The sequence below is a fragment of the Dipteris shenzhenensis genome, chromosome 2 (assembly GCF_047967505.1).
Source record: "Dipteris shenzhenensis isolate YYH24624 ecotype China chromosome 2, Dip_SZ_1.0, whole genome shotgun sequence".
NCBI classification, from domain to species: Eukaryota; Viridiplantae; Streptophyta; class Polypodiopsida; order Gleicheniales; family Dipteridaceae; genus Dipteris; species Dipteris shenzhenensis.
In genome coordinates this window covers 57,157,555-57,180,945 of record NC_141597.1, presented here as the reverse complement: position 1 = coordinate 57,180,945, position 23,391 = coordinate 57,157,555, and the positions used below count along the sequence as shown (strand labels likewise).

At 42.9% G+C, this 23,391-nt stretch overlaps 1 protein-coding gene across 1 annotated transcript in view; it reads right to left on the bottom strand.

Moving 5' to 3' along the window:
- LOC147905030 (uncharacterized) overlaps positions 1–23,391 on the bottom strand; it is a 73,441-nt gene that overhangs the window by 41,223 nt on the left and 8,827 nt on the right. The window contains exons 4-10 of the mRNA XM_087393231.1: positions 14,289–14,356; positions 14,033–14,122; positions 13,567–13,671; positions 13,342–13,481; positions 13,184–13,246; positions 8,493–8,670; positions 1,604–1,642 (exon numbers count right to left, since the gene is read on the bottom strand). Coding sequence (XP_087249357.1) covers positions 1,604–1,642; positions 8,493–8,670; positions 13,184–13,246; positions 13,342–13,481; positions 13,567–13,671; positions 14,033–14,122; positions 14,289–14,356 — 683 coding nt within the window. The remainder of the gene's footprint in view (positions 1–1,603; positions 1,643–8,492; positions 8,671–13,183; positions 13,247–13,341; positions 13,482–13,566; positions 13,672–14,032; positions 14,123–14,288; positions 14,357–23,391) is intronic.

Genomic DNA, 23,391 nt, shown 5'->3' with positions numbered 1-23,391 from the left:
AGTACATGGATCAATGGACATTCTTGTGTTTTAATAACATATGTTTTCTTAGGCAGACATTCGTTTGGCATGGGCGCCTCCTACTAGGTAGAGGCCCAAAGATTGGCCTCCAGGTGTGGGTTGAAGTAGACTTATCTCTATCTCATTGAGCCTAGCCCTTGCACCTGATGTGTTTGCTCAAGGAAAGCTTATGGGTGGATGAGTAATTTAGGTGGGCCTAAGAGTAAGTGACCTTAGGATTGGGATCCTAAAAGTTTATGCAGCTTGTAGGAAGTAGAGGGGGCCTGAAACCAGCCTCAACAATGTAAAAGGTGGTAGGATCCGCTTAATTACAGCATACACAATAAATTGACAAATAACTATGCACCACAGGTCAAATCACAGGGAGATAGAGCACTCCTACTCAGAAACAAGGACACCGATTGGCCCCAAACGTTGGCCCCTTGCGGTATTTATTTAACATTCATTTGAAGCCAAGCGGCTGATTACAAAGGTCTCTGGGAAGCTGCACCGCAGGCAAACCAACGCCCGTAGACTCCCCGTCCAGCCCATCCTGTAATTCCTTACTCAACTCCAAATGATGAAATGGCATCCAATTACTAGACAATCCTATATCCTCAGCCAACCAAAGCATGCAACACAGACCCCAATAGCATCCACTGTCTGTGCCACGCTTGAACCTATTGCTTTACTGTAGCTCACCTTTCTGTTTGCCAGGAAAAGCCATGGTTGGTTGTTTTGCTGGCCTCTGTCCTGCCAAGACTCCCTTGACAGGTATCAGAGCTGCCAGGACAGATTTGGCTGATTTCTCTCCTGCCAATACTCCCTTGACGGGTATCAGAGCTGCCAAGTTAGAACCCTCAGCCAAAATTGGAAGAAGGGCTGCCATGGGATGTTGCACTCGACCGGGATGCCTTTGTGATTGCATAGGACGGAAGTGTCTGTGAACGGATTATTCAATTGGCTGTCTTTGGGCTGACGCAGTATGGTGCTTTTCTTGTATTTGAATGCCTTTTGAATAAAAGAAAAGAAATACGAAAAGCTGCGCTAGGTTTAGGGCCAATCTAGTGTCTGGTGCAGAACGGGGGCAATCTAGCTCTCGGGTGTTGTATTCTAAGTTGATTTGGTTTGCTGTGGAAAGTTCTAAGTGGTTGGAAATTGAGTATTTTCTGGTTATTATATGTTCATTGTCCTTTGGATTTCCCAAAGGCCGGTTAAATATACCATATTATTCATAACACATCATATTGAACACCTTCAAATCAATCACAATAACATTGGTTATTTTTTATCGATCACAGTGCATGTAGAGAATTAAAGACAAGGGGGAGAAGGGAGACACCCAAGGAAGTATGGACATGATAGACAGGGTAGGTATGTGGGGGTTCACATGCATTGAGCACGTTGGGAGTTAGAGTGATCATTGGACCGCAACAACAACTCTCAATGGAGGCTAGAGCGTTCTAGCTTCATAGCTATATTTTTCATAATCATCTATGTATTATAAAAGATAAGACTAGCTAAACATAGTGCATAACAATTAACACAGAGGTACTAATTATTGATGAACGTTTGGATAATAAGTTTGAAAAATGAATCTTACTTGAATAATTTGTCGTTGATTGCTTTTTATAGGGCCCGCCTACACATTAAATTAGCACATTAGTTTAAAAATACTTTTAATTCCTATACACTTTCTCACTTTTCATGCACTCACAGTCATGCTCTTTGTGCCAAGTATAATCACAATTCTTGATATGTCTTCAAAGCTTCAATTCATATGTGTTTTGCACTGACCTTGCCGATGCACATAGAAAATGAAATTTCAAGTATTAACAATTAGATGTTGCATGATATGATTCTACATGGAATAACGTCTAACATAAATTTCTATAGAAATGCTTAGCATGAGTACATAGAATATGTTACTTTATTGACGACATGGACTCCACACATCATGTGCCTCGGTTCTCAGTGATTCTCCACTTTGACTGGTAGGGCTCCCGAGGGAGTACCGTCTCCATTGGGGGCATAGTTACCAGGGAAAGGGAACGTTTCGGAAATTCGGGTGTCGGAACGGGAACATTCCGGGAAGGAGGAACGGGAGAACGGGGACCGGAATGCCACATCATACACGACACGTCATCATATGACATTAAACTATGTTAGAAAATGAAAGAAACTTACATTTTACAGCTTTAAACTTTCTATAAAAGCTCTAAAATACTCATTTGAAACTTTCAAAGAGCCCTTTTTTTTTTTTTTTAATTGCTTTTTTTTGGACGTTTCGGGTCCGTTCCGGTTCCGGGCTGCTTCTTGGAAAGGCATTCCAAACGTTCCGGATGTCGGAACACCATTTCCTAGTAACTATCATTGGGGGTGCTTTTGGCATGAGTGCCCGCCAGTTCCAACAGCCTCTGTCGTTATAGATGTCTGGGTCCCCCAACTCAGGATTATCGTAGAGTCTGGAGACCTTGCCTAAGGAGATCTTCCATGAGATCCTTGACGAGAGGAGCTCAAGTAGAGAATTGAGGTTCTATGATTACTAGGTTAGTGCCTCCAATGTCGACAGATGGGTCACTTGGCACGGGCTTGTCCCCGGGGACAAGGACCGCCCCCCCCCCCCCCCCTCCCTCACAGGCTAGACAGGGGCAGGGATGAGCTCACCCCAACAAAATAAGTTTAGAGTGGATAGAGCAGAGCGTCCACACAGGCAGCAACAGAGTCCCAAACCCCTTGGGTGGAGCCTTCCGATAGGGTATGGACTAGGGTGGAGAGAAAGAATCCCAACAAGAGGACTGTGAAGAGCCGTAGGTAGGGTGCCAGCGAGCGGCGACAAAGCGGGAATCATCTCCCCCAACTTAGAGGGAGCGGCTCGATGGATCCCCCTCGGGATGTCCCCGACTCTTTAGGATTGAGGTCTTCTTCGACTCCTCATGGACTCACCAGAGATAGAGACCCAGAGCTCTCATGCTTCTGTATAATGGCAAGCCTTAGGAGAGCCCTTAGCACCTATCCCCCCCCCCCGCCCCGTGCCTATCCCACTCCCCGGATCTCCCCTCGTCCCCTCGCCTTCCTCCAACCCCCCGCCCCCCCTCCAGCTCCTCCTGCTACTGCAGTCACTCTCACCACCTGCCCTCAACCCTCTTCTTCTTTACCTTCCCCTCCCTCTACAATGGTCCCTCCTACTTTCTCATCCCACCCTCCCCCCCCCAAAGTCTCAACCTCCTCCAACGCCTACGCCTCTTGGCAAAGGCAAGGCTTTGACATCCCCCTCTCAATCTTAGGCTTCTTCTTCTTAGTCCCATACGACACAACATATGATACTTCGTCAAGGCTTGCGGAGGGCTGTGGTAGGACAAGCAGTGGATTGTCTTCCAATTTAGAAGCATATGTTTAGAGCAGTACATATCTAACGTAGGCGCCACCTCCTCCCAAGGAGGGGCCCAAAGGTTTGGTCCCCTGGATTTGGTGATCCACCAGGGAGGCCATGGGCATTTTGGCAGGTATGATGATGTCAAATCACTCCCCAATTCTGCTTCACCTAGAGCACCCCTGTCGTGTACTCCCCGAGAAAGGGGTACGCATTCCAAATGCTTTGCCCGAGGAGGAGAAGGTACAGCAAACCATGGTAGAGATTTGGCAGCAACGAGAGAATCCCCAAAAGGCAGGTTGGGCCCTTTGGGTGGCGGATGCGATTCAAAGGAGCAGGCAAGAGAGCTGCAGCCCAGCACCACTCTCTCCAGAAGCGCAAGAGAGCACTAAGATAGGACCTGGCTTCCATACGTCGTCTCAGGAATGCAACATCATGGACAACATCTTCTTCACATTTTGGGAGGCACTAGATTGGGCCAGAGGGGAGTCTCAACCTCTTGTGGTCCTTCTCTTGGATTTTGAGAGGGCTTATGACAAGGTGGAATGGTCCTTTTTGGAGGGCACCATGCAGCAACAGTTAGGTTTCTCATATAGATGGATCACAGGAGTCTCGGCCTTGTATGCAGGAGGGAGTTCCAACAAGATGCTTATTGGTGGCCACACAAGGGAGGCCTTCGCTCATTGAGATACATGGGACAGCTCATGTGCTTGAATTTCTTGTGGGCAAGATTGAATGGCACAAAGAACACTAGAGCCTGCATTGCATGCAAACAATGATCCTTCCCTAGTAGGCACAGGGAGGATTGGGCATCACAGACCCTGAGATGCACAGCGAAGCCCTTTTGGGCGAGCTAGTCGTGAGAGGTCTCACCCCAGGCATAGAGCCCTGGAAGCTCCTACTTCAGCGAGGGCTTCTCAAGAACACCCCACACACCAATGGTCAGTGACAGCAGTCTCATAGGTGGATTTTTTCCAAGGCCCCCCTTACGGGGAAGGGCTCCCCATTGATGAGGAGTCTTTACAGGATTTGGAAGCGACTGGCATGAGGACTCACTCAAGCTCGTCTCCACTGTAAAGAGGAGTTCGAGTGCCAGCCTCTTATTGGCATCCAGAGGTTTGGGATCAAGAGGGCCTCATGCTCAGACAACAGACTCATATAGGCTGGCCACAGTGGGTCAACAGCCCAGCAAGTTCTTTCAAGGCTTGGAGGACAATCTCCCCAAAGGCAAAGGTGTAGTTAGGAGCTATATCCCATCTTCATGGGGTGGGCCCGCAAATGAGAGAGATCGATGCAGCATCCCAAAGTCATGATGGGTAGGACTTTGCACGGTTTTAGCCTTCAGATGGGTAGGACTTCTTCATGTGGGCATGGTAGCTTGGTTGACAGAGGGGGTTCATACCCAGCTTACAGGATGCATAAACAGAGCATCCTCAGGATTGAGCTTCCCAAGGTGACTCCAATTTCTCGGCATCATCCTCTTACCTCTCAAGAGGACATTGTTTTGTACATAGTGGCCAGCATTACTGCGCGGAACATCTGGGTTGCAAGGTGCATCATGGTGATGGGTGACTGCCATGTTCCACCGCCAACTGCTCTTGCCACCATCTAGCAAGACATCATCTACAAACGGGACGTCGAGATCTAGAGCGACTACCAAAAGATGTGAGCGTTTCTACCGAGCTTGGCCTGTGGGCATATTTTATGTATTCACACCGCGAGGGATCCACTGGTTGTATAGTCCCCCTCCCTGGTTGTTAGCCCCTACTCTAGAGATTTCCTAGGCAGTGAGCTAGGTTCTCTAGAAACAGGCTGGTCTTTCTGATAGCCAGATTCTTTCTTTGTTGCCAACAACCAACACCTCAGGGATTGCTAATTTCTATAGTTGTTTTTGAAGCATTAATAGAAAGTTCTTTTCCCAAGGAAAAGTAAGAAAGAAATGGATGCCATTATCAAGAATGATGCTCGAAAACTTGTTGACCTTCCACATCAAAGAATATGATAGGAAGCAAGTGGTAGAAAGTCAAAGCAAGTGAGTCCATTGACAACAATGCAAGACGAGTTGCCAAAGGGTACTCCCACGGAGTGGGGGGAGATTTTACAAAGATCCCAATGAGGGGGGGGAGATTTTACAGACACTATTGCTCTAGGTACACAGTCTACCATTATAAGAATAGTGCTACACATGTCTCATGGACCTTGAGGCAAATGGATGTCATCTGAGAAGCTGGCATGCAGGGATTGCTGCATACAACTATGGTGGATTGAAGGTGACTTACATATTGTAGAGAGAGAGAGCTCGAATGAAGAGATACAAGAAGATATTGCAAGAACTCGATGCAAATATTTTTGTAGGCTAAAGCCTTATCTTTTGACTCACACATACACCTCATGGATGAGGTCACACCTAACTTCAAGAGGTGGCACTAATTGCTCACCCACAAGTACCTTCACACTCATATGTCCTAGGACTCCAGGACCACACACAAACACACTCAACTTGACTTCATGTTCTAACACCCCCCCATGAAGGAAAGGTGAGAGAATAGAGGAGAGAAGCCACACCCATGACAACATCCAACTATTAGCCTATGCAATCTCAAAGGCAAGTGTGCATGGCTCAGAGGCTAGTGAGCATGGTACAACAGACTCAAAGGCTCATCTAGCATGGATGCAAAAGACTAAGAGCATGGCTCAGAGGCTGGAGAGCATGGCACAACAGGCTCAGAGGCTCTACCAAGCATGGCTCAGAGGCTCAACAATGGAGAACTCATCAATTGAAGGACTCCTTCCAATACATCCCCCCATGGCTTCATACCATGAAGTGGTAGGAAGCCACACACAAATAAACAGGAAAACTAATACATCTTTTTAGGAGGACTATCCAAGGCAGAGAACCTTTATTAACCAAGGACACGACACTCATTATTACAAGCATTTTTTGGGGGACTACCCAGGGCAGAGTACCCATAACACATTGACAATTGCACTCTCTGTTGTAGCGTGGCTTGTTAAATGATCTGAAATCTGTGTGAGATATTTCTAACTTATTGGATTGGAATCCTCATCTGAACCTCCAATTCCTTGAGGACCTGCTGGCAAAGCAGCGTGATCCATTGAGTCTGATTGCTTGCATGTTTCCAATGAAGGGAAAATGTAGTGCCATAGCCAATTGCCCCCTGTTACGCACAATTGAATCAACAAAACGATGTGTAGCACGTGATATGTGGTCTTTTGCTGAGGCGGCTTCCATGTATAAACATTTCGAACAGCAGCTATGTGTTTAGACACATGGTATATACCCTGAAAGTAGAAAAGCATCAAATGAAGAGCTTCCTTATGAAACGGAAAGGCCGCAAGCCAATGCTGAAGTTCTTCAGGCTTCATCCTTTTAAGTCGTTGTAGGAAGATCCAGAGTGGGATTCACTGCCAAGTTTCCATGAGGTGTCTGTATTGAACAGATTCATGAACTGAGAGAGCACACAAGAATCGTGGGCATGAAGAGGTGCAGACTGCTCAAGAAGTAGTACAGCTGGAAATCTGAATCTGCACTTCCCCCTGGACTTAAACAGTAGGACGGAAAATGAAAATATCAGTCTGAATAGGAGCGGCAACAGATGCTTGTCGAGGGGGTGAAGAGCCTGACCTACAGGGAACTATTCCAGTAGGATCGCCAATCCCGTGAAGAACTGATCTGCTATAGTGGGGAAGAATCATGGGCAGATTCCATGCATATGAGGCACCCTGGGAGCAGATTCAAATCAAGCTTGCGTCCAGGAGCAACAGAAGTAGATGCACTGCCAGTTAGCAGAGATATTTCGCCCAGGAAGCCTCCAACAGATTCGCTGGCCACTATTGTGTGTGATGACTTGATAAAACAACGATCCTGACTCTGTGTCTTCCTCTGTCAACCTTGCCAATCTACTCATCCAAGAACTAGATAGATTTGAATGGCAATAGCGGGGCATGCAGCGCAGCAGCAGTAAGTGGAAAAATTCAGCGAGATTCAGGAATCAACAACATTTGATGAGTAGGCAGGGAATCAACCGGACCAATCTTGAGCACGATGAAGAAGAAGCAGGGAATTGATGTGCTGAGCAGAGGGGTAGGAGAGCAACAGAGATGAGAAAAGTCGCACATAGATAATAGCAGTTCTGATGGTTGCCAAAGTGGAGGGCAAGTAACCTTGCTCTGATACCAATTGAAGAAGCTGACATGCAGGGATTGCTGCATACAACTATGGTGGATTGAAGGTGACTTACATATTGTAGAGAGAGAGAGCTCGGATCAAGAGATACAAGAAGATATTGCTAGAACTCGATGCAGATATTGATTGATTGATGCTTCACCAAGTACATGCTTTTGTAGGCTAAAGCCTTATCTTTTGACTCGCACATACACCTCATGGATGAGGTCACACCTAACTTCAAGAGGTGGCACTAATTGCTCACCCACAAGTACCTTCACACTCATATGTCCTAGGACTCCAGGACCACACACAAACACACTCAACTTGACTTCATGTTCTAACATCATCCTTCTTAAATGAAGGGACATCATTTCATGGCAACACACTTTTCATGGCCCCTATGGCAAATGGATGTCATCCTTCTTAAATGGACGTGGATGAAGAGCCTACATGGAGCAGTTATCTTTTTGTGTACAAGGGACACTAGCAAAAGGTTTGCAAGCTTCACAAGTCAACGGTTTTAAGCAAACAGCCACTTCATGGTACACCAAGGTAGATGCATTCTCTTAAAACGTTTGATATGAAAAAGGCTAAATCAGATCCACATCCCTTTGTTTTCAAAAAATAATAGCTTCGTTTTTGTCAATCTCTATGTTGGTGATCTAATCATTATCAGCTCTCGTAAAGCAACTCAACTAGCAGTACGCAAAGCTTTTTCAGATGACACATTTGGGACAGCTGAATCCTTCTAAGACATAGGATTACTATTCTATACTTCAATGCTTGTAAACTTGTATCAAACTTTTAAAGATGACTCCAAAAATCATCTTGGTCACTAACATTGTTAGACTATAGCATGAATGTGCAAATCAAAGTAGCTCAATACAGAATACCTTTCAGCAAAAACAGGAGAAAAGAAAGGCCGGTCACCTTCTTTAAGGACCGCAGCCAGGAGCGAATGGAAGGAATCAACTTCACAAGTTTCTCTGGCTCAAAATTTTTAGCTTTTGATCTTTGCAATGCCACCTGCAGTTCATGCAACCGAGCTCTTGCTTCTTTCTCCCTCAGCTGGCATTCAACCATCTCCTCCTCCTTCTTTGTCAATTTCCTGAACATGTTACAACCATCACATATCTCTTGTATATCGTAAGATCATAATATATATTTCATGTTACCATCTCTTTGTCGATTTCCTAAACACTTTACAAGAACCGCATGTGTCTTGTACATCGTAAGATCAGAATATATTTCATCTTACCATTTCTAACTATTGAAAATAAGGTAATAAAAAAACCCAATGCTTAAAAATTACAGAAAATGCCACCAAATGCAAAGCATAAAAAGAGGAAGAAAGATGCTATTAATCAACACTAATTAGCTGAAAGAGAGAGAAAGGAAAGAAAGATGTATTAATGTCTTCGGGAGGCCTCGCGGGCCTACGAGACAAGGTACAATTAGAAAAGGTAACTCATACAAGTCACTATGGCTGAAGGAATGGCCTCACTAGGGCCCTTGCTGAGTGCTATACTAAGAAACTCAAAACTCAAATTTAGTACTCAAAACACAAAACAGATGTGGTCGAACGTCATCTATGATCCTAGTGCGATGGCAGCTCTCCGATGGGATGCAAAGATATCCCTCTTTCACATCATCTCTTGCTGCACTGGGGGGCATGGTCTCGGTTCTTATGCTCAAGTCAAGATAACATGACCTCGTAGAGATCAGTGGGCTTTTTCCTTCAAAGGACTGAACTTTGTGTTATATTGGTGTTGTGCTTTATGTGAAGGGTTCAAAGGAATTAATGCCAAGGTCATTGGTGACGGTGAAATGGCACATACTAGATAGATCTAAGGCCAAAGGCCTTGGTGCACTTAATTGTGGAATTATGCGTAGAGACAAGTGCATAAATTGTGTATCCCAAGAGGGGGTAAAAGAGTGCGTAAAAGTGTGGCTTTCATTATTGGACATGTGGCATCTAGATCCATCTAGGAATTTGTGGGCTCTTCAGCAAGACTTGAACATGAACGAAATGGACATTGTGTGTAATTTCTTGGCTGTTGATATTGGCTGGGTGGCTATTCAGCGTGCAATAGCCGCTGGTTTGTGAGAATTGAGAATAGAGATTAGTTTTCCCTATTTCATTTGGTATCAAAGCTGAAGGGTCTTCCCTGGAAGAGTCCTTTTTACCTTGAGATAATTGTATCTCTCTCTAGATTGCACGCATATTGTCAAAAATGCTTGATTGCATTGGGAGTGGTTCAATTAGTTAGTAGAAGCATGGAGTTTGGATGTGCATCGGCGAGATCAGAATTTGGCGAGGTTATTTGCTTTGGGCCTCCAATTATTGTTCGTTGCGCCTCGGGCTGATAACATGGGAAGTGTTGGGCTTGCTCCATTGATGGTTGATTATGACATTAGAGCAACCGATTGGCACGGCCCAAACTCATGTATGCTTCGATTGGGTTTTTGAGAGCGTAATACCTGAGCACAACAGTGATGATACACAGGTGGTCACATGTAAGAAATTTGAAGTGGTGGTGAAGAACGCAAGCTCTTTCTCGTTCGTGTTTTGCTCCTGCTCCACAAACCAACATGTGTTTTGATTTATCACCAAGAGCTTTCCTTCTGCATAACCCTGCTTATTTTAAATCCTTGAAGCTAGATTGATACTATAATTAAAGAATTGCTGAAATATTGGTCGCCTATACACAATCGCAAGGAAACATTGTTTTTAGGAGGACTGAAAGAAGTTCTAGGAGTCATACAGCTCACAAAATCTCAACTATGCGCGCTTCCTCTGTTCAAGCAAGTTGGACATTGCTTTGACGGCTCACATTTCCTCGAAGCTTTAGTTTTCTCAGAGTGATTTTGAGCCAACCAGAAGAGAGACATCTTGGCTAAAAAAGGGTGTTCCATTCAAAAAGAGGAAAGAAAACAATTTGTAAAATAGCAGGAATTTCTTGGTTTGGGGATTTCCATCATTTATTGATAAAATCCCTTTTTTTCCCATCCATAGACTGACATAATGAAACAGAACTTGAGGGAAATCAAGTTTGGAGGTGTTTTTGTTGGGTTTTTGCCATCTTAGATGGCATCAAAGCAATCTGGGAGCTATGGACAAGATAAATCAAACCATGGAGCTCTCTATGCCTTTTTGAATTCAGCTCAATTTAAGTTTAGTTTGTTTTCTTGGAAAGTTTAGTAATTTTAGGGTTGCAGTTATTCCCTAGTATAGGGAATGAGAATTTGGCAAATTATAACTTTATAATTGGAGTATGTCACTCATTGGGATTATATCGGTTGTGATTTCATCTTTGGATAGCATGTGTTATTAAGGAGGGGTGGGGGAGGGGGGGCGGGGGGGGCACCCTTACTTGGACTCTTGATTTGAGAGTCTATGAATAAAGACAAAGCAATTGCAATGAAAGTTGAGGAAAAAGCCTCACAAGTGGATCCCGTAGGCTCGGTCCAGCCGGCACAACAGGTGTCGTGCCTTGTGGCCTATACTTTGATTGGTAGGATTGCATTGTTAGGATGCCTTACAACAAATAATGACTTCGCAATTACAGGCTAATGTAGGGCAATCTGAGTTAAGAAGGATGGTTCAAAATCTGTCTGCAAGACCATCCACAAAAGAGAAAGGGAAGTCTACTATGAAGCCTGAAACTAGTGTAAAAATATGGTCAAGCCTCTGAAGGCTAAAACATCAATTATGGACCAGAAAAGTATTCTTGTCTAATGATGATTGCACAAATGGGATGAAGCATTCACCATTTGTGAAATTAGAGATGGCATGAACACCCATATGTTTACTAAGGCAAACAGATAGATGGTAGATCAAACAAAACAAAAAGATGATATGGCATCCACTACCTGAGAAGGATTCAAGAAAGAATTCAGAAAACATTTCCTGCCTCCCGACGAAGCATCTCGAGCTTGGGATCTCAGAAGAATTTGTTAGTATACTAACAAGTTTTGCGAATGTGTAATGAAGATATCTGAGCCTCTTCGTCAGTCGGTGCAAGAAAAGGATTTTATTTTCGCATTAAATGAGAATGGAGCTGCAACGTATGCAATCATTCGGGCCGCACAACCAATTAACTTATAGAATTAAATTGAAGTTCAGGCTAAGTATGCTAGCACGCTAGATAAAGCAATAGCTATATCCCTGAACTATAAAGATGCTAGAGGCAAGCCAAGTGGGTTTGTGTAGGCACCAGCTCAATATGCGGTCTCGAAAAGACTTGGTTTCAAAAGAGGTGGGTTAGAAAGTCTAGTGCCCCATAGCATAGTGGCCAAGCCAAGCAGGCAAAGCTGATTGGGGCTCCTTCAAACCCAAGTACCACCATTGGAGTGAAAAGAAAAGTAACTCCAATGGCAGTCCGCTCTTGGCCAAAATCCTTTTTAACCCAAGAACAAAAAGAGAAAGCGAGGAGAGAAGACTTATGCTTTTGATGCCTTCAGCCTCTACAATGGAAAGATTGTCTACGCAACAAGAAACATCAGATGGCTTAGACATAGTCTTAGAATGCACTTACACTACCCAAGATGAGAAAATGGCCAAATTGGCTGATCAAATCGCAGAGGAGGAGTTCTCTGATTGTTTTGGGGATGAGTTGCTTTATGGGTTACCTCCAGAGCGAAATGTTCAACACAATATTAAACTTCTCCCGGAGAGAACCTATAAATACGCCTCCCGATGGATAGAAAATAGAGCATACACTCTATTCTTTCACAAGCTTTGGAAAATGAGCTGAACACATCAAGCAAAAGGGTGCTGGTCAAACAGCAATCAAGGAAGATTGCTAGTGCTGGGAACTAAAGAAAACATTGTGCTAACACTCCTTCAGTCTGTGGGGCCTTGAGGGGCTTCAGTGGCTGTAGGGAACGTGCTAACTGGGGGGCTAGAGCCCTACAAAAATGCCCGCCGCAATCTGCAGACAGGCCAAGACCCTGTCTGCAAACTGACCAACCAGATATCCACCGATCTGTTTGGACCTTCTGCTGCCTCCAGCCTGTACATCCTGCTGCACCACTACCAGGCCTATAAATAGGCCCTGGCAGTCCACTCCAAGACATTTTTATGCTGCTACGCCACCTTGTTCTGCTGCATCTGCAGATCTACGGTCACACAACCATTGCTGCCTTCACCTCAGATCCAGAAGCTTCTGCAATCATCTCCAGAAATGGCGCAATCAGCTCCCCTACAGGTGATACTGGTCTACTGATCCCTTGCCCTACTCATAGAGGGCTCACAAATGGGTCAGTGGCCTTTCTAACATAAGGGAGCACAGAGATTCAAGGAGCATAACATTGTGGAATATTGCTTAACTTCAGAGATTTGAAACTGAAATGTACAATTTTGTTTGAGAAAAGATGAGCACGGTCTAAGGGGCCAAAACCCAGGCTCATTATTACAATGAGATACAAGATTAAGGTGTTGAGGTGAATATTATCAACACCTTTTAAACATGAGACCAAACTGAGAAGGACTCTGACCATAGCATGAACTATGTACAAGAGACATAAAAAACCAAAACCCATATATGTTTGGTTAATGTCTTTGTTTTTGTACAACTCTACGAAGTACTTGCATGTGTTGGAATGAGTATATATGACACCTTTGTAGATTGTTCACTCGCCGTAGTGAGTCTTCCAAATTTCTTTTCTGCAATTCAAACTTCCTGCAACTTATGACATAGAAATTGTGGTGAGCTTGCTACTATTTCATTGTGATAGAACTTTGGTCTTGAGCCTCTAATTTTTTGGATCAACTTACCTTTGCTTCTTCCTAAATTGTAAGAGCTCTTCTGCAAGTGAATCCCTCTGTGCTTGTAACCTGTTCATTTTTTTCCTGCATGTGTCCAATCTCTGGGAAAGCATCTTCTCCAACTGCCCTGAAACACTTGGAAAGTCTGTCTGCCCACGAGAATAGGGGAAACTGAGATTCAGTTGGCATATCTCACAAATCATTTTATAACAACTAGTCTCTGCAGAAACGTACCTGGTCAGTGCTTGATTGTAGAAAAGTTACATCAGTTTCTAAAAGCTGAGACGGATTATGACTGTGTGATTTCATTTGCACCATTTTCATTTTCATTTCAAGTATCTGTTGTCAATGAAAAACAATTAAATTTAGGTTCTAACAAAAATGTGTCCTCTACAATGAAAATAATTTACAGATGCACTCTATTTTCATCTTCAATTCAAGTATCTGTTGCAAACCATACTTCAATGCTGCTTCTAGAATAGGAAAACATTGCATCTTAAAAACAGGAGTGCTTCCAGAGAGAATATGCAACCACTCCAGCAAACAAGACAAGAAAGGATCTAGCAATAAGAATCAGTACTTATGCAAGTGTTGAAATAGAGAGCCGTTTATCCCCTCCTTAAGGATAAAGAACTGAACACCATAATATGAAAAAAAAGCCTGTACAACTGGACATACAAAAAAAAAAGGGTCAACAGACCTTAACCTCATACTCCAATGCACATTCCAGAAGGTCCAATTGCAACTCTTCTATCCTTGAAGCATAGCTTTCACTGGGCTGTGGCAGATCCTTAAAAGGAAAAACCCATCACATTTTGGGTTAAATGAAAACAACAGTATCCTATGGAATTGAGCATGTTTGATATACCGCCGGTCACTATGCTCGAAGGTGAATCAGAACGATTTATCCAAAAACCTGCCAGCTCTAGTCCACTTTATACTTCTTATTGTCCCACCTTAGGTCGACCCATAGTCAAATGTTGAGTCGCCTCAATGTCCTCCAGTTCTTCAGCATTTTCATGATCTGTATGTATACATTGCATGGGTTAAGGGTTGCCACAAAAATTATGCACTCACTAAACTTTCTCTCTTGAACAGAATAGCAAAACCCTACCTATTCGTCTAAGTGAATCAAGTAAAACTGATAAGCCTGCAGAAGTCAGATTTTAATCGTTTACATTTAACAAGGCTAAGAGGTAGATTTATAAATCAAAATGTATAGTGTGAGTAAAAATAAGTCAGCAATATGAGCACAATACCTATTCTCTATGCAGCAAATTTGACAAGTAAACAAAATATTTCATGAGAGAATAAATTCAAGACTACCTATCAAATAAATTCATGAGAGAATAAATTCAAGACTACTTATAAAATAAATTCAATACAAAATATTTCATGAGAGAATAAATTCAATACTATTTATAAGAAACTCTATTGGGGCTCTCCTAATAAAAGAGGGACAAAAGATAGATTATGAGAGCAAGAGCTGAATTGAAACCTCGCACTTATTGCTTTTGTTTGATAAAACAAGCTAAATTTTGCTTTGCATGTGTTGCCCCTGCCTATAGCTCCCCCACCAATGGTTTCATGAGACAACTAAATTCAAGACTACGTATAAGAAGCTCTATTGGGGCTGTCCTAATAAAAGAGGGACAAAAAACACCTTATGACAGCAAGAGCTGAGGTTTGAAACATCACACTCATTGCTTTTGTTTTATAAAACCAAGCTTAAATTTGATTTGCACGTGCCTATAGTTCCCCAAACTAATGGCTTCAATGCAGACCTTACCAAAGTCCAAAATACATCCATAAACTATCAACATCTTTTACCAGTCCAATTTTTTCCCACATAAATGTATATCAATCATCACTGACCCCTATCAGACTTAATCTCAGATCTAAGTAGAGATGAGTGAACACTATGTTCAAGGATACTAAATGCCATGTTGTCTTATTTGAAAGAAGCTTATTCTATAGTCTTATGCTCTTCCTGTCAACATTTTGAGAAAGTCAATGTCTATCAACGCCACATAAAAGTATAGCAAGTAGTGCAGCACCCTATCTGACTTTGACGTTGAATCTAAGAATGCACAAGTCTGCCTTCAAGGATGGCAAATGCCGTCTTGTCTGCTAATTGATAGAAGCTTCTTTTACATTCTTATGCTCTTTCTGCAAAAATGCCATGAAAAGTTCTCTAGTTTCCAAAACATGGCAACAATATGCTATTAGTGCTACCAAGAGTCCCACAACAACATGGACAGCCGATGCCACATGAAAGTTTGCAATCAGAGCTTCTTCAGCTTTGATACAGCACACTGTCAAACCAGAAACGTCAATGTCTCACAGGTAAGCCCCCATACGAAGATGTTGGGGCTTGACACTTCTAGATCCATCTTGGGTTTAGTTTGGAACCTGATGCATGTGCCGTGTAGGCATTGCATGCATTCAAGTTCGGGTGTGGTAGACATGTAGACCCATCAGAGAGCCATAGATTGGCTGCCACTTGGGCACCGTTCAGGTTACCATGCACCAGCTAGCTAGACCGCCATGTGGGCATCACTCTAGATTGTCACATGGGCAGATCCGGCCTAGCCAAAGGGGCTGGAAGGCGTGGACTATGGAGGCTAATGTAGGCAGGATTTGGCCTGCCTAGAAGACTTGAATAGGGACCCCGAAAGGCCGCCTATAGGACAGTGGAAGAAATCCAGATCGGCCACCTTTGGGTCAGCCTGAAACAGGCGGCAGGATGCAGGGGTGCCACCTACTGCATCGACCCAGATCTACCAAGTTGACCCCTTCCAACCAGCAAGGCAGGAGGCAATGTGCCCTCTAGACAAGGGGCCTCTATACCCATACTCTTCTATCCACAACAGCCACTGAAGCTTCGTAAGGCATGCGGCAAGGGGAGTGGTGCTCAGTTTTTCTCAGATGATACAGCCTTTTGGCTGTAGCTACGCCAGCCTCCACAAGGAGTAATTTGTGAGTCAATATTGTCCTAGACCAGTCCACACATGGTGGATACTGTTCGTTACCTATCTTGCTGAGTTCCTTCCAGATCTCTGTGTCCTTACTACTTGTGGACACAAGAGTGGAGTGAGTTTGTTCGAGATTTGTGTGTCATTCCAACTTGGACACAAGAGTGGAGTGAGATCTGAGTGTTATTGTGACTCATGGGAACCCATCATTCTAATTTCTGCTGTGGGTGTGGTGGCACGTATGCTGCCCTATTATCTCCAATATACTATCAGAGCCCTTCCACCTAACAGGGGGAGCCCTTTGGGTGCCTGAATTTTGAAACAAGGTGACTTTGGCATTAATGACGTGTGCCTTTGTAATAAAGTTACAGGGTGTTACATTTCATTTTGTGGAGTTCCAATTCTTTAGATTGAATAGCTTCATGGATGCCCATTGCCAACTTCGGAGAGAGTGGCACACCCATTGTGGAGATGACGATATGGAGCTACCTAGTGGCAATAAAATTTGCAAGTCCATGGGCAGTTTGTAGCATCTATAGACATGGCTGCGGTTCACGAGTGGGAGGATGATGAGACCAAGGCATCGTCCATGAATATGCCTTACATCCACTTGCAGAGATGGCCCTTGAAGCATAGACAATATTGAGGGATAAACGTACAAAACTGTCAAACACTTCCATGCAATATTTCACAAGAACTTTGCGATAGAAATTGGAGAACACAAACTGAATTCTGAAAATCAGAATTGCAGCACTTATCTCAAAGATTCTTCGCAATAGAATAGAGGGAGAGAAGAAGGAGATGCAGCATGCGCAACACGAAGGCCCAGAAATAAGGGCTAGACCCTTCGAAGGTCTTTACTGCTATAGAAAATACTTTGTACAACTGGCTCTGAGAAGAGCATGAAGCTGAGTACAAGTTTTGACTGAATCTGGGAGGCCTTGGGCCAGTGTCACAATAAACGTTTCTAGAAACGCATTTCTAGAAAAGTTTCTAGATTTTGGCAAGCGTTTTTCCTAGAAACACGTAAAAATATTGTATTTTATGTATATTATATATATAATACTGCATCTAGGCTTTAGCAAGGAAGGGTAGAGTAGAGGGTTCAGCAAGGGAGTAGAGTAGAGGGCTTAGGTAGTAGGCTCGAGTAGAGACTGGAGCATGGAGTAGAGGCTGGAATAGAGGGTTTAAACTGGGTAGAGTAGAGTGTTTTGCAATAGTACATATTGTACCCAGGACGTTTCACCCTAAATGCGACGTTTCTAAAAAACATTTCGGGCGGAAACGTTTCTACACGTTTTGGATTCCCGAAACGCATTTTCTGGTTACACTGCCTGGGGCCTTTCTTTTATAGAATAGGCCTAGCAAAAAGCTAGGGCCTACTTTCTAAAAGCTACTTTTACATAAAAGCCAAGCTTTTTAGGCTTTCTTTTAAATCTAGTGCTTTTGGCTCCTTTTTTAATCTTGTGGGTCCTCCTTTTAAAGAGGCGCCCCCTTGTCCATGCTTTTAGGCCTCCCGGGACACCCCTCGGCTTCTTTGGCTGCAACTTGATCTTTAAATCCGAATAAAAAGGAAGCCATAAATCGGCATGGCCAATATTTGGGAATTCATTGACTTCTCATCCATGAGAGGTGTCTTCCTAAAACAAATTCAAGAAAACAATCCACTATTCTCCTTGCAGTGCCATACAAGGGTTAGATCTTCATGAGGCAAACTTAATCAATATAAAAGAGATACTTCGCCTTAATAAAACTGTTTTTGGGAATCTTTCCATACCCTCTTTCTTTTGAAAATCCTCTCAAATTTTTCTGAATGAAGTGATAAACTCCATACCAATACTCTTCCAAGTACTGTAAAGTTCAACTTGGAAGCTCCTTTGGAAAGAACTGTGCATTGAAGAATATCTGCAATTCTATTCACTGAACTAGTGCTTCCTTATACATAAAATATCTTCCTACCAAACACTTACCGTGCTGGTCAGACATAAACGTGGAGGGTTCTCAAACTTTCCAAAAGGACATATAACTAACAGATGAACTGTAAAACTCTCTCGCTTTGGCCATAATATTCCATGAGAAACCATAAGAGTTCTTGTATAAAACAAATCCCAATGGAAACTATTGAATAAAAGAAAATACTGAGTCAATAATGACCATGAGAAATAAAAAGCATAGAAACTTTCAAATCCATAATCCATAAACAAGTCTCAATAAAAGGGTTGTAGAAATACTTGGCTAGTGATTATCATATAAATCACTTGCATTAAAAAAACCAAGACTTGAGCATATCATGCTCTGGCTTTCGCTTTTGACATCTCGTGCCCCTTCAGGGCTAAATGCCCCCCCCCTCTTTAGCTTCTTTTTTTTTTTCAAATATACTTCCTCAAAGCATTGGATGCTCATGAGAGCTGTCCACAAAGAGTTCAGCATAAAGCTTTTCTGTGTTCTGGAGAATGAAATAAGACTTGTGGAAAACTGGTGTCATATAAACTGAATGCTTTGGAATTTTCTGAGAAACCGATTCTAGCTGTGTATTCTCAGATATCTATACAGGACATCCCACTGTGGGCGAAATGTTGGGGATATTATAATTGAAATCCTCAAAATCTCAGATAATATAACTTGGAACTGAAATACTTGGTGAATGATAAAATTCTGCCATAAAGAAGATCTGAATCCTGATATCTGAGCATATGATGCTCCATGAGGAATAACATAACTTGATACCATGTCTGGATATGATGACTAAATATCATAACTGAGTTATCATGTCTGTATTCTCTTGAAATAAGATAACTGAGTCATAATAGAGTATAACCATGCTCGTGATTGTTAACTTTACAAACTACCCAAAAATAAGGTATGACAGCATTGCTCTTAAACTTGGCCATATATCCACAGGCCACCACACGTTGGATATAACTTCAAAACTCAAAGACTATTAGAGTCCTGATTCCCTCTCTTTGCATCACATGCACCTCTATCCCTCATTGAAAAACAATTAATTTCTTGGGAAAAATCTCCCGCTAATGATTATCTTTTCCTCTTGGGCTTCTTTTGTAGAAAGTCCCCTTTCTTGCTTGACCATATAAAGAGCTGGTACTTGAGCATATTATGCTCTATAATAAGAAAACAACATAACTGGATATCATAACTGAAATCTTCAGGATGAGATAGAATGGTGTCATAATGGATTAGAACCGTATTCATGACTGAAAACTGAAGCTGAACTTTGCGTATCAGAGATAGTTGTTTCCTTATAAAATAAATTATTCAGCCATGCTTGAATCAAGTATATACAAATATATATTCCCTGTTCCTGAAACATTCAAGGAAACACAGCACGCTCCTCTCCTTGTATTCAGATACAAGGGTTAGGTCTTTTAAAAAAACAAACTTCACAAACATGCAAGGAGTACTTAACCTGGGATGCTGTTAAAAGCAGCTTTGGAAGTCTTTGCATGTGTTCTTGCCATGAGGAGTGTCCATGGCTTTTGCTTTTGGTATCTCATATTCCTACCTAAGAATTTTCGACTTGGAGTACCAATATTTATTGTCTTGAGAGCGGACACTTCAAGATAGCATTTTCTGCTCAAGTACTACTGTTGAGATAAAAGGAAAGGTATTATCTTGCCTTTGTAGGAGAATTCCTCTCGGCTTCTTGAATACGAATGACCATGAAAAAACTCTGAATCATGTGTGGGCTGCTTTTGTTTCCACTCTCACGTTCATTCTATATGCTATTATTAACAGGTCACTCTTCTTGCTGAGGAATTGCTGTCGGGATTTTTGTGACCTGAATATTCCCTTTGTTGTGATCTTTAAATCTAAATGATGCAATCCTTATGGCTGACGGCTGCAAGCATAAAGCGCAGAGGTGGATGTGCCCTCGTCTACCAAGAATCATGCCCTTAAACCTGAGACCACGAACACCCATCGTAACATGCTGCAAGCGGCCAGCTCAATACAGTAGCAAGGTGCGTCAAGATTACTGAAGCAATCTCTAATGGTGGATGAACCACTAGAAACGATAGCCTGTTTGGGAAATCCATCTAGAAGTGGTAGTGGGGTGTCCTTCAATCATGTTCCTATGCAGTTCTTAGATCGTACGATTCCCTTGCCAACCTCCCACATACTTGCGAGCTTCCACTGTTTTCTTATCCACACAACAATTAAGCGCAGACGTTTATGACAATGTGTGGATTATCCCCTTCCCTTCAGAATCTCGTCGGTCTCTCCCGAGGAAGTGTCATGGGCCACTCTTCTTGCTATCAATCAGCCAATTCAACTTCACCAAAGCATGGCTAGCTGTCTCCTTGTGCCACTCCAGAAGGAAGATGATTGTATGGAGAGAATACTAATCGCTAATTTCAGGTTGCATCTCTTCATTTCATTTGCCTTGCAATCTTGTATTGTCACTTTCCTAAGAAGGAAGCGAGACCTGTAGCTATGATACCACTGTCACAAGTAGCAAACACTTCCATGCAATATTTCACAAGACTTCGCGATAGAAACTGGAGAACATAAACTGAAATCTGAAAATCAGAATTGCAGCACTTATCTAAAAGATTCTTCAAAAAGAAAAGAGGGAGAGAAAAAGGAGACGCAGCACATGCAACACAAGGGACCAGAAATAAGGGTTGGACCCCCCGAAGGTCTTTATTGCTATAGAAAATACTTTGTACAACTGACTCTGAGAAGAGCATGAAGTTGAGTACAACTCTTGAATGAATCTGTGAGGCCTGGGGCCTTTCTTTTACAGAATAGGCCTAGCAAAAAGCTAGGGCCTGCTTTCTAAAAGCTACTTTTACATAAAAGCCAAGCTTTTTAGGCTTTCTTTTAAATATGGTGCTTTTGGTGCCTTTTTTAATCTTGTGGGCCCTCCTTTTAAAGAGGCATCCCCTTGTCCATGCTTTTAGGCCTCGCAAGACCTGCTTTTTGTGCTTTTCTCCCTCACTCTTGGGTCCTTTTTGCACTCTCTTAGGTCCTACACATTGCACAAACAAGTTCCAACACTTTAACACATTAGAAGTTAGCAAAATGCATGCATTCCTAGTTCTTGGACTAATCCTAGTCCCTTGTGGGTGTCCCCACAATTCTCTTTTACTAATGCAAAGCAAAAGTAAAACAAAGCTTATTCTAGTTAACCAAAGTCAACTTTCTTGACGTTCATCAATGCAATAAAGATTCCTCTTTATGTCTTGGGAGAAGTACCAATTTGGTGACAGAAACTGGCAATGCTACAAGGATCCTTAACGAGGATCGACAAGGGCAATCAACGCATGGTAATCTCACCAAGGTGAAGGTAGTCAAGAAGCAACTTGCTACAGGGACATCGTTATGTAGACATCAAATTGCAACTGTGTTCTAGGAGTTGAAAAATAGCCGCACAAAACTGAAAAATGTTGGAGATGCTTTTTGGGTCAAAGGTGAAGAATAACAAGATTGTACTAAAGCAGGAATTGTTTGGCTTACATATGGGACAGAGTGAGTTAACGACCCTGCCATCTTGCTACGCTGAGTTGCTGACTGTTTTGAGGGTAAATTTTTACACTCTTGACTTTCATGCTATTGTGTCCCTGCTATTGAGCAAAGAGCATAGGACAGAGGCGTTGATGCAAGGTGGAGAGCTAGCCTATACAGTTAAAGTCAATGCGAAAGGTAAAAGTAGAGATGACAAAAAGAAGCAGGTCTGCAACTACTGCAGGAAAGAAGGTCATATCGAGAAGTACTGTTACAAGAAGCAAAATGATGTTCTGTTCAAGGGTACAAAAGACAAAGTGTGCATGGTAGAAGAAACTACGCCGACGAGAGGAGTTTGCTGGACTTGTTGTCGTAGATGAGTATGAGTACAAAGATGACTTGGCCTTTTGAGAGACGTGCATCAACACTAGCTAGGCTCTGTGCAAGCAATCAGGCACGGTTTTCTTCTTGGATAGTTTGGACCTTTGCGAGTAGACTAGTACAAGTTTCTTCTGCAGATCTTTGGTTTTTTGGAGTGGTGTGTCGTTTGGCTCGTTTGGTCCTATGCAGACAGCCTCATCATTTCGGTTCAGTAGCTCTGTGTGAGCATTGTTTGGTTTTCAATTCTTCTGCTGTGCCCCCATTCTGATTAACTAGGTTAGGTTAGGTGAATCATCATTGGGGCCTTGCAAAGTACATTTCCCTAAGCTTTGAGGGGTAGTCTAATTGTGGACGTGGCTGGCCATCCCCTCAAATGTGGCAGCTATGGCTACATGCATTGGATGTGGGACGCGGTGACCAACCAAACGATTTTGTGATTTAAGGAGCATTGGTAGTGATTTTAGGTCCTTTTGAATCCGCAGCTCTGAGGGGTGACAAAACGGCTATTTCCACATGAGAGTCATCATTGGAGTTCAGTTGCTGGTCAACAGACTTGCTAGGCTTTCTTGGCTGGGTAGTAGCTTGTAGTAGAGTCCAACAGTCCTCAGATGCTAGTAGTGTCATCTTGAGTCCTTGAGTCTTCTTTTGAATTGGCGACAAACTCAAAAGAGGTAACCCTTTCGTCCAAGTCTAATATAAAGTGTCTATGTTTGTCGGTTGTGTCGATCCTCATTTGTGCTCATTGATTGTGATAAGAGAGAGGGAGAGATTTGGTTCATATCACTAAATTACCGACATATCGAATTTATCACAAGAACATATTTTGGCCACATGATTGGGTCTAGGGAATTGACAGATCAGCATCATGATGCATGCTTCCTTATGCATACTACTGATGTTGGTCGTTACCCTACAACGAAGTACTCCATGACAGTCCATGTCCTGAAAAGAGAATAGTCCTAGGAGAAACTAGGGGCTGCGGAGAGTTAAAAGTGATGGAAGATTTTAAAATGCTGTAGCAACATGGCTTAGACCACAATCAAAAAGGAGGGTCTGAGAGGCCAATGGCTAAAAGGCCCCGAGTTTGGAACCATCTATCCCCAGCTTGCAACTTGAAATAAGTGCAACAGCTAAATCAGTAAAGCTGTCCCTGTTGGAAAGGTCACCTCCCCATCTGTAAGCCCCCATATGAGGAGAGCATGGGGGGGGTGAACCTAGGGCTTGAGTGTCTGCCACATGG